At 43.8% G+C, this 14,979-nt stretch overlaps 1 protein-coding gene across 1 annotated transcript in view; it reads left to right on the top strand.

Moving 5' to 3' along the window:
• The first annotated feature begins 666 nt into the window (after positions 1 to 666).
• Positions 667 to 14,979, top strand: part of LOC109916691 — a 33,097-nt gene continuing 18,784 nt past the window's right edge. Inside the window, exons 1-2 of the mRNA XM_048616698.1 lie at positions 667 to 742; positions 5,508 to 5,861. Coding sequence (XP_048472655.1) covers positions 700 to 742; positions 5,508 to 5,861 — 397 coding nt within the window. The 5' untranslated portion in view covers positions 667 to 699. The remainder of the gene's footprint in view (positions 743 to 5,507; positions 5,862 to 14,979) is intronic.

The raw sequence follows: 14,979 nt of genomic DNA, 5'->3' as shown, positions 1-14,979 counted from the left end.
CACACCCAGACGGGGAGGAGGCTCCTCACCCAGACACACCCAGACGGCGAGGAGGCTCCTCACCCAGACACACCCAGACGGGGAGGAGGCTCCTTACCCAGACACACCCAGACGGGGAGGAGACGTCTCGTTGACATTTTCCTCATTTTTGCTCAAACAGTTCCCGTCTCCATGGAAACCACCAGAACCTGGGGGCGTGGCCTGAGGGTTGGGCGGGCCTTGGTCGAGGGGGTGGGGCCTGATGGGGCGGGGTCTAGTCGTTGGGGCGTGGCCTGTTGAGCGGCAGTGCCTCTGGTCTGTCGGATCAGAGAAGGGGCGGGTCTTGTGTCTCGTGTTGGTCTTGTCCTGCCGAGGGGTGTTTCTGGGGGCGTGGCCTGGGCCTGGGATCAGATCCCGGTCTGGGGGCGGGGACTGGATCTGGGGGCGGGGCCTGTGTCCGGGGGCGGTGCCAGAGCGTGGCTCGGGGCGTTGGTCTGAGGGCGGGGCATAGGTCTGGGGAGCTCGGCTTTGCCTGGCGGCCGGCCGCATTTTGGAGGCGGGGCCTGGTCTAGGAGCGGGGCCAGGCCTGGAGGCTGGTCCTATCCTGGAGGCGGGGCCTAGTCTGTGGGCGGGGCCTGATTTGGATGGAGTGCCCCGTTGCCATGGTGACAGGTGTTTCCGGTTGGGCCTGAGGCCTGTGTGGCCTCATGCTGAGTGATAATGTGGAACAGTCTCACCTTCAGCATCGCCTTCATATGTCAGGGTAAGAGCTAGAGCTGGAGTTAGCAGTATTGTCCATTCAGGAATTATCCCAGAGTGAGGAAAGGGAGGAAATAACTAACAAGGTGCTGGAATCCCACCCTGGCAGCATCCTTCTGAATCTTTAAAAATAGTTTCACAACATTCTTCCTGTAGCAGGGAGACTAGAACAGAACCAATATCCTGTACAGCCACAACATGACCTCCCAACTCCTATACTCAATGCACTGACCAATAAAGGCAGGCGTATCAAATGCCTTCACTATCCCATTTATCTGTGACTCTACTTTCAAGGAACTAGCATCCTGCACTCCAAGGTCTCTTTGTCCAGCAACACTTCCCAGGACCTTATGATTAAGTGTACAATTCCTGCCCTGATTTGCCTTTCCAAAATGCAGCACCTCACATTTATCTAAATTAAACTCCATCTGCCACCCCTCGACCTGTTGGCCCATCTGAACAAGGTTCCATTGTACTCCACCACCAATTTTAGTGTCATCTGCAAACTTACTAACTAAACCTCCTATATTCACATCCAAATCATTTATATAAATGACAGAAAGCAGTGGACCCATCACTAATTCTTGTGGCATGCCGCTGGTCACAGACCTCCAGTCAGAAAAACAACCCTCCACCACTACGTTCTGTCTTCTACCTTTCAGCGAATTTTGTATCCAAATGTCTAGCTCTCCCTATGTCAGCTAACCAGTCTACCATGAGGAACATCGTTGAACGCCTTGCTGAAGTCCATAGAGCAACGTCCACTGCTCTGCCTTCATCAATCATTTTTGTCACTTCTTCAGCAGTTAGTGAGACATGATTTCCCACGCACAAAGCCATGTTGACCATCCCTAATCAGTCCTTGTCTTTCAAAATACATGTAAATCCTGTCCCTCAGAATCCCCTCCAACAACTTGCCCACACCTGAAGTCAGGCTCAGTGGCTGGCTTTTCCTTACACCTTTCTTAAATAACAGCCCCACATTAGCCACCTTCCAGTCTTCTGGCAGCTCACCCATGGCTTTTGATGATACAAATATCTCAGCAAGGGGATCAGCAATCATTTCCCTAGCTTCCCATGCACCTGATCGGTGACAAATAGTTCAATTTGAATAACCATGAGATGATGCTCTTGGGCAGGACAAACAAGGCTTGGGAATACATGTGTTAAGACCTCACTTATTGACATTATTTAATAATGACATAGGAGCAGAAGTACACTATTCGGCATACGCAATCTACTTTGCCATTCCATAAGATTAGGGCTGATTTGATAACCCTGAGCTCCACTCTCCTGTATTTTCTCGATAACCCTTGATTCCTTTCCTGATTAAAAATCTGCCTATCTCAGCCTTGAATATATTCTATGAACAAAGCTCTGCAGTAAAGAATTCCACAAATTCACGCCCCTCTGAAAGATGAAATTCTTCCTCATCTCTTAATGTCTTAAATATGTGACCCCTTATTCTGAGATTATGCCCTCTGGTCCGAGACACTCCCACAAGGGGAAACAAACTTTTCGCATCTTTCCAGTTCTGAAGAAGGGTTTCTGGACTTGAAACATTAACTCTGCTTCCTCTTCATAGATGCTGCTTTACTGCTGAGTTTTTCCAGCAATTTCTGATTTTGTTTTCAGCATCTACCCTGTTAAGTCCTCTAACAATTGTGAATGTTTCAACAAGGTCTGCCTCTCATTCTTCTAAATTCCAAAGAGCACAGCTCCAAACAATTCGATCTGTCCTTATAAGACAGCCCCTCCATAGCTGGTATCAGCTGAGTGAACCTTCTCTGGACTGCCTCCAGTGGTGGTATATCTTCCCTTAGTTGAGGGGCCCAAAACTGTTCACAGTATCCCAGCTGTGGTCTCACTAGTTCTTTGTATAGTTTTAGCAAAACCTCCCTATTTTATATGCTCTATTCTCTTTGAAATAAAAGCCAACATTCCATTTGCCTTCCTTATTACCCACTGAACTTGGATGCTGATTTTTAGTGATTCCTGGACAAGGAACCCGAAACTCTCTGTTCTGTACCTTTCTGCAGTCTTTCTCCATTTAAATATTATTCAGTGCCTCTTCTTGCCAAACTGCATAACCTCACATTTTCCCAAAATTATATTCAATCTGCCAAGATTTTGTTCATTCACTTAAACTGTCTATGTTCGTCTGCAGACTCATTTTCTCATCCTCACCACTTACCTTCCCACCTATTTTTATAATTTATAATCAGAAACATCTTCCTTTGTGCCAGATTTGACACCATCCAGCAAAGAGTTTCCCAGTTTTCCCATTGGCTGCAGTTTACCTGGGGTTCCTTGTGATGTCAAAGCCAGCCTTGCTCAACTCCTTGCCCAGTTCCTAAGGTTGTTAAGAGATGTGGGGCTGGGTGGCCTGCTGGAAGCTAAGGACTAAGCATCAGTGAGCAGATACTGCTTAATGATTGCTACTTGATAATATTAACAATTAAACCCTTGGACACTTTGTGGATGATTGAATGTAGATCAATGAGATTAAATTTGTCTGTTCTTTTTTCTAGACCAGACATTGTTGTTCTATGAGGTTTTACCTGAGCTACAAATCTTCTCGTAAACTTTATTGTTGTTCTATTTTGATGACAGTGTTATAGTTGCATAGGAACGTTAAACTGTGGACTTGTAGATTACTTACAGTAAAATGACCCCTGCTCTTGGGTTCTCTGATTTTCCCTCAACTCCTAACTCCCGGCGTCTTCAATTTCTCTATCCCTACTCCTAGAGTCACCAATTCCCTTCTCCTCACTTTCATCACTGTTCCCCTCCATCTGCTGTGTCCTTGAGTTCTCTGCTCCTAGAATCGTTCAGTCTAATTGACAATCAGCATTAGACCATAAGATACAGGAGCAGAATTAGACCATTTAGCTAATTGAATCTGCTCCACTATTTGATCATCGTTGATATATTTCTCAACTCCATTCTGCCTTCTGCCTATAACCCTTGATCCCCTTAACAATCAAGAACCTATCTCTGTCTGTCTTAAAGATACTCAATGACTTAGTCTCTACAGCCCTCTGTGGCAATGACTTCTGGCTGAAGAAGTTCCTCCTCATCTTGGATCTAAATGGTCATCCCTTCACTCTGAGGTTGTACCCTCAAGTTTTAGTCTCTCCTACAGTGGAAACATCTTCTCCACATCTGGTGTATCCAGGTCTGTCAATGTTCTGTAAGTTTCAATCAGATCTCCCCCTTCATCCTTCTAAACTCATCGAGTACAGACCCAGAATCCTCAACCACTCCTCATATGATAAGCCCTTCATCCCTGGGACCATTCTTATAATCCTCCTCTGGATCCCCTCCAATGCTAGCGCATCCTTCCTTAGATGCAGGGCCCAAAACCGATCACAATATTCCAAATACGTTCTGACCATAGCCTCGGACAACCTCAGCAGTACATCTCTGCTGTTGTATTCTAGCCCTCTTGAAATGAATGCCATCATTGCATTTGCCTTCCTAACTGCCAACTGAACCTGCATGTTAACAGTAAGAGAATCCTGAACTGAGACTCCCAAGTCCCTTTGTGCTTCAGATTTTTGAAGCCTTTACCCATTTAGAAAATAGTCTACGCCTCTTTTTTTCCTATCAAAATGTATAACCTCACACTTTGCCACATTTTATTCCATCTGCCATATCTTTGCCCGCTCACTTAGCATGTCCAAGTCCTTCTGCAGCCTCCCCACTTCCTCAACACGACCCAACCCTCCACCTACTTTTGTGTCTCCTGCAAACCTAGCAACAATGCCATCAGTAGCTTCATAGAATGCCTATAGTGTGGAAGCAGGCTATTTGGCCCATCGAGTCCACTCCGACCCTCCAAAGACCACCCCACTCCATCCCTGTAACCTTGCATTTCCCATGGCTAACCCACTTAACCAACACATCCCTGGACGCTGGACAATTTAGCGTGGCTAATCTATATAACCTACTCATCTATGGACTGTAGGAGGAAACTGGAGCACCGGATTGAAAGCCACGCAGACACGGGGAGAATGTGTAAACTCTGCACAGATAGTTGCCCAAGGGTGGAATTGAACCAGGGTCCCTGGTACTGAGACAGCAGTGCTAACCACTGAGAGACGGTGCTGCCTGCTTCACTCAGATCCATAATGTATTACATCCTGAAAGCATTCTAACAGATTTGTCAGGCATAACCTCTCTTTGACGAAGCTGGTTGTGACTCAGTCCTATTTAACCATGCACTTTCAAGTACTCCGCAATCTCATCCTTAATAGTGGACTCTAAAATCTTACCAACCACTGAGGTCAGGCTAACTAACCTATAATTTCCTGTTCCCTGCCTCCCTCCCTTCTTAACTAGGGGAATTACATTAGCCACTTTTCAGTCCTCTAGGACTCTCACCCTGATCCTGAAAGATCACCACCAATGTACAATGTTTCTCTTTGATCTGGTCAGACACCAGATTATAGTCCATTAGGTTTATTTGACTCTATCTGACGAAGGAGCAGTGTTTCAAAGGTTTGTGATTTCAAATAAACCTGTTGGACTATAGCCTGGTGTTGTGTGACTTCTGACCTTGTCCATTCCAGTCCAACACTGACATCTCCACATCATTTCTTTGCTATAGCAGTGAACACCTAATATCTAATATCACCTGACATCATTGAATCTCAGATTAAAGGGGCTATTGAAGCTTCTGTCATTTTAGTTTCCTACATTGTTTAACAATTGACTATTTAACTTTCTTGTTGATCTATTAATCTCAACCCATTCATTTTTTGCAGCTTTTGCACAAACGGACATGGTGAAAGAAACACGGAAATACATATATGGAGCCATATTTGACACTGTTTTATTGCATGGAGATATGAAAGAAGTTAAAAACGGCCAAAAAATACAGTGGTCCTTTATTGATCGTGCACATAAAACCTTAATATCGTTTCATCATGTCGGTTCTGAAACTCCTACTATGTCGTCATATTATCAACATCGATGTACATATTACCCAACGAATGGAAGCCTGGAGCTGCAGCGGTTGGAGATTTCTGACAGTGGTGTTTATCAACTGAATGTAGAAGGATATTACAGTGATTCACCAGAAAAACTATATAGTTACTTAATATTTCTAGAGGTTGAAGGTGCGTGCCCTTGGTTCACTAGATCACGTTATATGAGGCATGCAGAACACAGTGTCAAGTGCCTACCACCCTCACATCCAAGTTTCCTGTCTTTATGTACAGTTAAGATGGCTTTCTCCATATTACTGTGGTCAATTCTGTTTTTTTGTCAATGCATTATCTGTCACTCTCTCACACACAATTATCATTATGGATTTACAAAATGTTTTATTCTGTTTATTCCTACATTTCACTTTATCTTCTGACACCTTTATCTTTCTATAACCTACATCTTCATCAGATTCTATTGCCTTTACTGTCTCTCACTCTACCTTCTTTTCTTTTTCAATCTCTCATTTATTTCTACTTTCTTTCATCCTCTTTCACTCACTCCTCAGAATGTGTCACTTCTGTCACTCTCATCCTCTTAAAATCTGAAAGGACTGCAGATGCTGTAAGTCAGGAACAAAAACAGAAGTTGCTGGAAAAGCTCAGCAAGTCTGGCAGCAGATAGTAGGAACTGCAGATGCTGGAGAATCTGAGATAATAAGGTGTAGAGCTAGATGAACACAGCAGGCCAAGCAGCATCAGAGGAGCAGGAAGGCTGACGTTTCGGGCCTAGACCCTTCTTCAGAAAATCTGGTAGCATCTGTGAAGAAAAGATCAGAGTTAATGTTTCCAGTATGTTGATCCTTCCTCAGAACAGTTCTGACCCAAAACATTAACTCTCATCCTCTTGTTCACTCTAAAATCTCCATCTCTATATGTTTTGGTTCCCCATTATCTTTCTCTCACTTTGTTTGATTCTCATTCTGTCCATTCCTCATTCTATTACATTCACCCTGATGCTGCCTCTCACACATTCTGCCACAATCTTTGTTGTATGTCTCATTTTCTCAATCATTGTCACACTCTTACTCCCAATTTTAACTCCTCATATTCTCCCTTAATCCTTATATCTCACTCACTCAATTATTGTTTTGTCAAGTAAATTTTCCACATTGGTTACTCTAAATAAACATGATGAAATTATTTCAGCGATCTGAGCGCGGATAATCCATGGCATTTCCCACCTGAATGGATGATTGTTTTTATGAAGTTAATGCTACTAAGTAATCGGAGATTTGATAGTCAAAATTATCTTTCATCAAATAGCATAAGAAGAACTGAGTTTTGTCTACAGATGTGGACGGTCTGGAGATGTGGCATATGCAGGTTTGGTGAAGAGAAATATGATAAACCATGGTTCTTAGAAAAGCTGACCACTTGATGTTGTACACGATAGAGTACGTTATTTATGTGTGTACATTCACAGTGTCATTTCTGAAGAAATTCCAGGATTTTGACCTAGTGACACTGAAGGAACATGCATATATTTCCATATCAGAATGGTGAATGGCTTGAAGGGGAACTTGCAGGATTTGGTGTTCCCGTGTATCTGCTGCCCTTGTCCTTTGGATGGTAGCAGTTGTGTGTTTGGAAGGTGCTCTCTAAGTATCTTTGGTGGATTTCTGCAATGTATCTTGCAGATGGTACACATTGCTGCTACTGAATATCTGTGGTGGATGTTTGTGGATGAGGTGACAATCAAACAAGCTGCTTTGTCTTGGATGGTCTCAAACCTCTTGAGTATTATTGGAGCTGCATTCATCCAGGCAAGGGAGGAGTCTTCCATCATACTCCTGGTGTGTGCTTTGTAGATGGTGGGCAGTCTTTGGAGAGTCAGGAGGTGAATTACTCACCGCAGTATTCCTAGATTCTGACTTGCTTTTGTAGTCACTGTATTTATATGGCTGGTCCAGTTCCATTTCTGGTCAATGGTAACCACCAGATTGTTGATAGTGGGGTAATGATGGTAATGCATTCAAGGGGCAGTGGTTAGATTGTCTCTTACTGGAGATGGCCATTGCTTGGCATTTGTGTGGCGTGAATGTTACTTGACACTAGACAGCCCAAACTTGGATATTGTCCAGATCTTGTTGCATTTGGACATGGACTGCTTCAGTAACTGAGGAGTCACGAATGGTGCTGAACATTGTGCAATCATCAGCGAACATCCCCACTTCTGACCTTATGATGGAGGGAAGGTCATTAATGAAGCAGCTGAAGATGGTTGGGCCTGGGACACCACCCTGATGGTGGTGGTGCTGGGACATTGTCTGGTATAATTCTGTCAGTACGACTATATCAGGTTGTTGCTCGACTAGTCCGTAAGTCAGTTCTCCCAATTTTGGCACTAACACTGAGATGTTAGTAAGGAACACTTTTCCCTTTATCTGTTTGCGGTGCCTTAACCGAAGCCAGGTTGCTCAGTCGTTAACACTTTTGCCTCACAGCACCGGGATCCCAGGTTCAATTCCACCCTCGGGGGACTGTCTGTGTGGATTTACACATTATCCCTGTGTCTGTGTGGGTTTTCTCCTGGTGCTCTGGTTTCCTCCCACAGTCCAAAGATGTGCTGGATTACCAATGATGTCCAGGGATGTGCAGGCTGGGTGGGTTGGCCAGTGGGGGATGCAGAGTTACAAGGATAGGGAGGTTGGGTGCTCTTCGGAAGGTCAGTGCAGACTCGATGGGCCAAATGGCCTGTTTCTGCACTGTACGGAATTTATGATTCATTGTCCATCTGGTCCATTCGCTGTTTCCCTTTCTAGTTATTGTTACGGCTGAGTGGCTTGCAAGTTGCTTGCCATTTTATTTTGCATTTCAGAGTCAACCACATTACTAAATAAAAACTGAAAGAACTGCAGATGCTGTAAATCAGGAACAAAAACAGAAGTTGCTGGCAAAGCTCAGCAGGTCTGGCAGCATCTGTGAAGAAAAATATCAGAGTTAAAGTTTCAGATCCAGTTACCCTTCCTCAGCACTGATGGTGTCTGGGAAAATGTAGGTTTATGTGCAGGAAATAGGGAGGGGGATGGGGTAGGAACTAAACGATAGAGCCCAAAGAGAGAGAACTGCAGCCGGATAAACAAAGGAGTAAATAACTTCATAGAATCCCTACAGTGTGGAAACAGGCCCTTCGGCCCAACAAGTCCACACTGACCCTTGGAGCATCCCACCCAGACCCATCCCCTATAATCCACCTAAGCAACACATCCCTGAACACTATGGGCAATTTAGCATGGCCCATCCACCTAACCTGCGCATCTTTGGACTGTGGGAGGAAACCGGAGTACCCGGAGGAAACCCACACAGACACAGGGAGAATGTGCAAACTCCACACAGACAGTCGCCCGAGAGTGGAGTCAAAACCGGGTCCCTGGTGCTGTGAGGCAGCAGTGCTAACCACTGTGCCGCCCATAATGATCTGGCTAGGAGGGTGAATAGCTGTTAATGGGGACTGTTAGTGACTAACAACTGGTAATGTGTAATAGCAAGCTATGAGATAACAAGGCCTGGTGTGTGGGGTAGGGGGCTAGGACATGGGAGAGTTTAGATTCTAAAATGACTGAACTCAACATTGAGTCCAGAGGGCTGCAAGAGGGCTCCAAGTGGAAAATGAGGTGTTGTCCTTCCAGCTTGCATTGAGCTTCGCTGAACGCTGCAGCAAGCCAGAGACAGAGATATTGGCCAGGGAACAGGGTGGTGCGTTAAAGTGGCAGGCGACTGGAAGCTCAGGGTCTTTTTTGCGAGCAGAACGTAGATGTTCTGCGAAGCGGTCGCCAAGTCAATGCTTCGTTTCCCCCAGTGTGGAGGAGACCACATTTTGAGCAGCGAATGCAGTCGACTAGATTCTGGGAAGTGCAGGTGAAGTGTTGCTTCACATAGAAGGTATGTTTGGGATCTTGGATACTGGGGAGGGAGGAGGTAAATGGGCAGGTGTTGCACCATCGCCGGTTACAGGGGAAGGTGCCGTGGGGTTGTTGGGAGGTGGTGGGGTGGGGGGGGGGGGGGTGCGTTGCAGGGCAGGGGGTTGTTGGGGGTGAAGGAAGAGTAGACCATGGTGTCCCGGAGGGAGCAGTCCCTGCGGAAGGCAGACAGGGGAATATGTGTCTGGTGATGGCATCTCGCTGGAGGTGGGGAAAATGGCGTCTGATGATCTGCCTATTGTTAGTCACCAATATCCCCATTAACAGCTATTCACCCTCCTCGCCAGATTGTTATAAACTCCTTTTTCTATCCAACTGCTCTTCTGTTTTTTCGGGCTCTATCCTTTATCATATCGTTTACTCCCTGTCCCATCCCCCTCCCTATTTTCTGCATGTAAACCTACGTTTTCCCAGCTACCATAAGTTCTAAGAAAAGGTCACCGGACCCAAAATTTGAACTCATTTTTTTTCTTCACAGATGCTGCCAGACGTGCTGAGCTTTTCCACCAACTTCTATTTTTGTTCAACCACATTACTGTTGGTCTGAAGTCACATCTAGGTGAGACCAGCTAAGAGCAGCATTTCCTTTCCATAGAGGATATTAGGTTTAGTGAGGGGCATTGGATTCACTCCACTGTAGAGTGTCATTCAGGAGGAGTTGATTCAGTGCCTTGGTGAATGTTATTTAGGAGGAATGGAATCACTGCACTGAAAAGTCTTATTCGAAGGAGTAGATGAACCATACTAGACTGTTATTCAGCAGAGCGGCTTTACTGCAATGGAGAGTCATATTTGGGAGAAGATAAATCAGTGCACTGGAGATTGTTATCGAAGAGGAGATGGATCATTGTTTGGACAGTGGGGATTCAGGAAGAGTGGATTCACTGCGCTAGAGAGTGTTATTCAGGAGGAGAAGATTGACTGCATAGACCATAAGACCATAAGATGTAGGAGCAGAATTAGGCCCATCGAGTCTGCTCGATGGTTCAATCATGACTGATATGTTTTTCAACCCTTTTCTCCTGTCTTCTCCCCATGACCATTGATCCCCATACCAATCAAGAACCTATCTCTGTCTTCAAAACACTCAATAGATTAGTCTCCACAGCTGTCTGTGGCAATGAGTTCAGATTAACTACACTCTGGCTGAAGGAATTCCTCCTCATCTCAGTTCTAAAGGATCACCCCTTCACTCTGAGGTTGTGCTGTTGTGCTCTTGGTCCTCCTGCCAGTGGAAACATATTTTCCATGTCTACTCTATCCAGGCCTCTCAGTATTTTGTAAGTTTCAGTCAGATCCCCTGTCATCCTTCTAAACTCCATTGAGTACAGACCCAGAGTCCTTAACCATTCCTCATATAACAAGCCCTTCATCCCTGGGATCATTTTTGTAAACCTCCTGTGGACCCTCTCCCAGTCCAGCACATTCCTTCCTTAGATACAGAGTCCGAAACTGCTCATAGTATTCCAAATGCAGTCTGATCACAGCCTCAGCAGTACATCTGTGCTCTTGTATTCTAGCTCTCTTGAAATTAATGCTAACATTGACCTGAGCCTTCGGGCGGCACGGTGGCTCAGTGGTTAGCACTGCTGCCTCACCGTGCCAAGGACCTGGGTTCAGTTCCACCCTCAGGCGACTGTCTGTGTGGAGTTTGCACATTCTCCCCGTGTCAGCATGGGTTTTCTCCCACAGTCCAACAATGTGTAGGGTAGGTGGATTGGCCATGCTAAATTACCTGCAGTGTTCAGGGATGTGTAGATTAGGATGATGGGTCTGGGTGGGATGCTCTGAGTGTTGGCGTGGACCTGTTGGGCAGAAGGGCCTGTTTCCATACTGTAGGGATTCTATTCTATTCTATTGCATTTACCTTCCTAACTGCCAACTGCACCCGCATGTTAAACATAAGAGAATCCTAAACTAAGATTCTAAGTTGCTTTGTGCTTCATATGTCTGAAGCCTTTCCCCATTTAAAGAATGGTCTATGCCCTTATTCTTCCTACCAAAGTGCATAACCTCACACTTTGCCACATTGTATTCCATCTGTCACTTCTTTGCCTGCTGTCCTAGCCTGTCCAAGTCCTTCTGCAGCCTCCCTGCTACCTCAACATTACCTGTCTCTCCACCTCTCGTGTCATCTGCAAACTTAGCAATAGTTCCTTCATCCAGATCGTTAGTGTATAGTGTGAATAGTTGTAATCCCAATTTAGTCCCTTGCAGAACTCTGCTAGTCACTGGCTGCCATCCTGAAAATGACTCCTTTATCCCAACTCTCTGCCTTCTGCCAGTAAATGTATCCACTATCTTTGCCCCTAACACCATGGGCTCTTATTTAGCATCCTCCTGTGTGGCACCTTGTCAAAGACCTTCCAAAATCCAAAAAGATCACATCCACTAGCACTCCTTTGTCAAACTTGTTCATGACCTCTCCAAAGAGTGTAATTCAGGAGAAATTGTATCACTGTTTTAACAGTGGGATTCAGGAAGAATGGATTCATTGTTGTGGAAAGTTGTTCAGGATAAATGGACACACTGCACTGGGCAGGAATACAAGAATTGTGGATTCACTGCACTGGAGAATGGGATTCCAGAGGAGAGGATTCACTGCACTGGAGAGTGTCGTTCTTGGGAAATTGACTCATGGAAGTGGGTAGTGGGATTCAGGAACTGTGGTTTAACTGCACTGAATAATGGGACTCACTAGCAGCACATTCTCTGTACTGGACAGTGTCATTCAGGAGGATGGATTGACTGCACTTGAGAGTGTTCTTCAGGAGGAAGAGTGTGTTCCAAGAGAAGTATAGGAGAATAATACTGGGGAGTGTTATTCAGGAGGAGTGGTTTCATCCTACTTGAAAGTGGCATTAGGGAGGAATTATTTCACTGCATTGGATGGTGATATTCGGGAGCAATGGACTCACTTCACTGAAGATCGATATTCAGGAAGAGTTGTATCTCTTTACTTGACAACGGGATTCAGGGAAATTGAATTCACTGAGCTGAAGTGTATTATTCAGCATGTGTGGTGTTTTGCATCTGCAAAATGCATTTAGTAGGAACCCATATAAAAGGTTACTGTACTTGTGGCTTTGTGGGTGATATATTTGCATGACTAGGGAACTGGGTCATTCATTGGTGATAACAGACCATGAGATTAATCAATCCTTTTCAGCCTGTGTACCATTTGAGAAGATCAATACTGATCTGATTGTAGTCCCAATTCCATTTTCTTGCCCCTGTCTTCGCACCCCACTCCACCACCCCACCCCCAAACACACACACCCACCCACACGCACACACACACACCTTTACTTCCTTGTTTTTCAAAACTAACTTAGGATGTACATGTAATTTTAAGGTTTGCAGACTATAACTAACGTCATGTATTGTCTTCCCAGCTGATGTTATTACGGAGCAAGTCAGATCTCAGCTGTGCTCTGGGTTGATATATCATATTTTGTATTATTTTTATTTCAACCAGGTGATCTTTCACTGAAACAAAAACATACATTGATGCATAACAATAAAATAGATGTTCATTCCATCAAAGAAAAGAAGATGAAATAGAATAAACCTGAACAGTGACAGAAAGACCCATTAATCCTAAAATAAACTCCTTTACAGCTTTCAAGAACATGCCTTACATTTTACAGCAGAAAACAAAATCATTTTCTCTTAACACCTCAATATGTTTAATTTAATCTTCAACTTCCAGACTAGCATTTTTCATGGACTATCAACACGTGAGTTTAGAATTTTGTCTGCTTCTGGTTTGATACTATTCTTAAAGTCCTTACACTAAGGTAAGCTATTATTCTGTCTTCTCCTTTCTCAGGAAAATATATCTTCAACTAAGGACTTCTGTAAAACTACCCCAAACTGAAAATTTAAAAGAAAATTTCTTCAAGATTTGTATGTTCCCATAAGCTTAAAAGAAATTCTTACCTTCTAAACTGGAGCTTGTTTATCTTGTTCATTCATAAACTTCTCCCATTGTTCTTAATATGCCATTTGTCCTGAAGCTATTTTAAGATGAATCACCATGGCTCCAAAAATACCTTAAAAGTTATTCATTAAACTTTTCAGGCACAGAAAATCCCTTAAGTCACTAATTCAAAATTCAAAGATCTCAAATTTTTTTAAAGAATTAAATATGTATGAATCACTATGCCTATATCACACCTCCCCACAAAGGAGAATGAAATGAGGCATTTTCATTACTCACCATAAATGATCTGAACACAGCCTCTGTCTCATACTAACAGTAATAACATCACAATATTAAATAGGAAATGATTTATACAGCAATCATATCTTACATAAGTACATGGGTTCCACATCAGCCAGTGTCCTGCACTCTGCTTTCGGTAAAGTGTCTGCAGTAACATTTCCTTTTATGGGCACACAAACAATTTTCAAATTATATACTTGTTGAATTATGCTCCATTGAAATAATCATCAGTCTTGTACTAAACATTTTCCTCAGAATATTATACGATTGTGACCTGTGTAAAAAAAAAACATTTATTCCATGTTGTTGCTCATGTATATTTCAAAATGAGGTCACATTAGCACAAGACTCAATGTCTCTTTTTTGATGATTGAACATTTTTGTTGAAGGGGTTGTTTTTTTTTTCTGAAATATAACTGACAGGCCATTACCCGTACCTTCATCTTGCAGTAAAACAGCCCCCACATTGATGTCACTGGCATCAACAGTTTGAATGGCTTTGCATAATTCAACACAGCAAAAAACAAGTCTGCAATTGTGAAGAGATAGTAGGAACTGCGGATGCTGGAGAATCTGAGATAACAAGGTGTAGAGCTGAATGAACACAGCAGGCCAAGCAGCACCAGAGGAGCAGGAAGGCTGACGTTTCGGGCCTAGACCCTTCTTCAGTTCTTCCTACTATCTGTTGAAGTAGTGTTGTCAGTTTCATTCATTCATTCAAGATCGCGCGGGTCTGGACATTGCACTGTTAGTTTCAGTAGTAAGTTAAAGGTTGCTTACATACACTGCATAGAGTTTGTTAGTTTTTCTCGTGTGGTAAAGTTTTATATACGCTTTGAATAAAAACTTGGGACAAATACCTGGTTACATAATATACAGGAAAAGTCTGCAGGGAAGTAACATCTTACTTTAAGGAAGAGGGCTAATCCAATTATCACCTAAGACTGAGGGAGAAAATAAACGACTTGGTAATAGCACCTATTCATAGGGATTTTAATATCGAACAACACTGTTTAGGGTGTGAGGTTGCAAAAAGGTTTTATTCTATAGTTTCTGTGCAGTTTTGTTAGCCGTCACGCCTGACTGCACCTTTGAATGG

The sequence above is a fragment of the Rhincodon typus genome, chromosome 35 (assembly GCF_021869965.1).
Source record: "Rhincodon typus isolate 14 chromosome 35, sRhiTyp1.1, whole genome shotgun sequence".
NCBI lineage: Eukaryota > Metazoa > Chordata > Chondrichthyes > Orectolobiformes > Rhincodontidae > Rhincodon > Rhincodon typus.
This window is presented reverse-complemented; position numbering and strand designations above follow the sequence as displayed.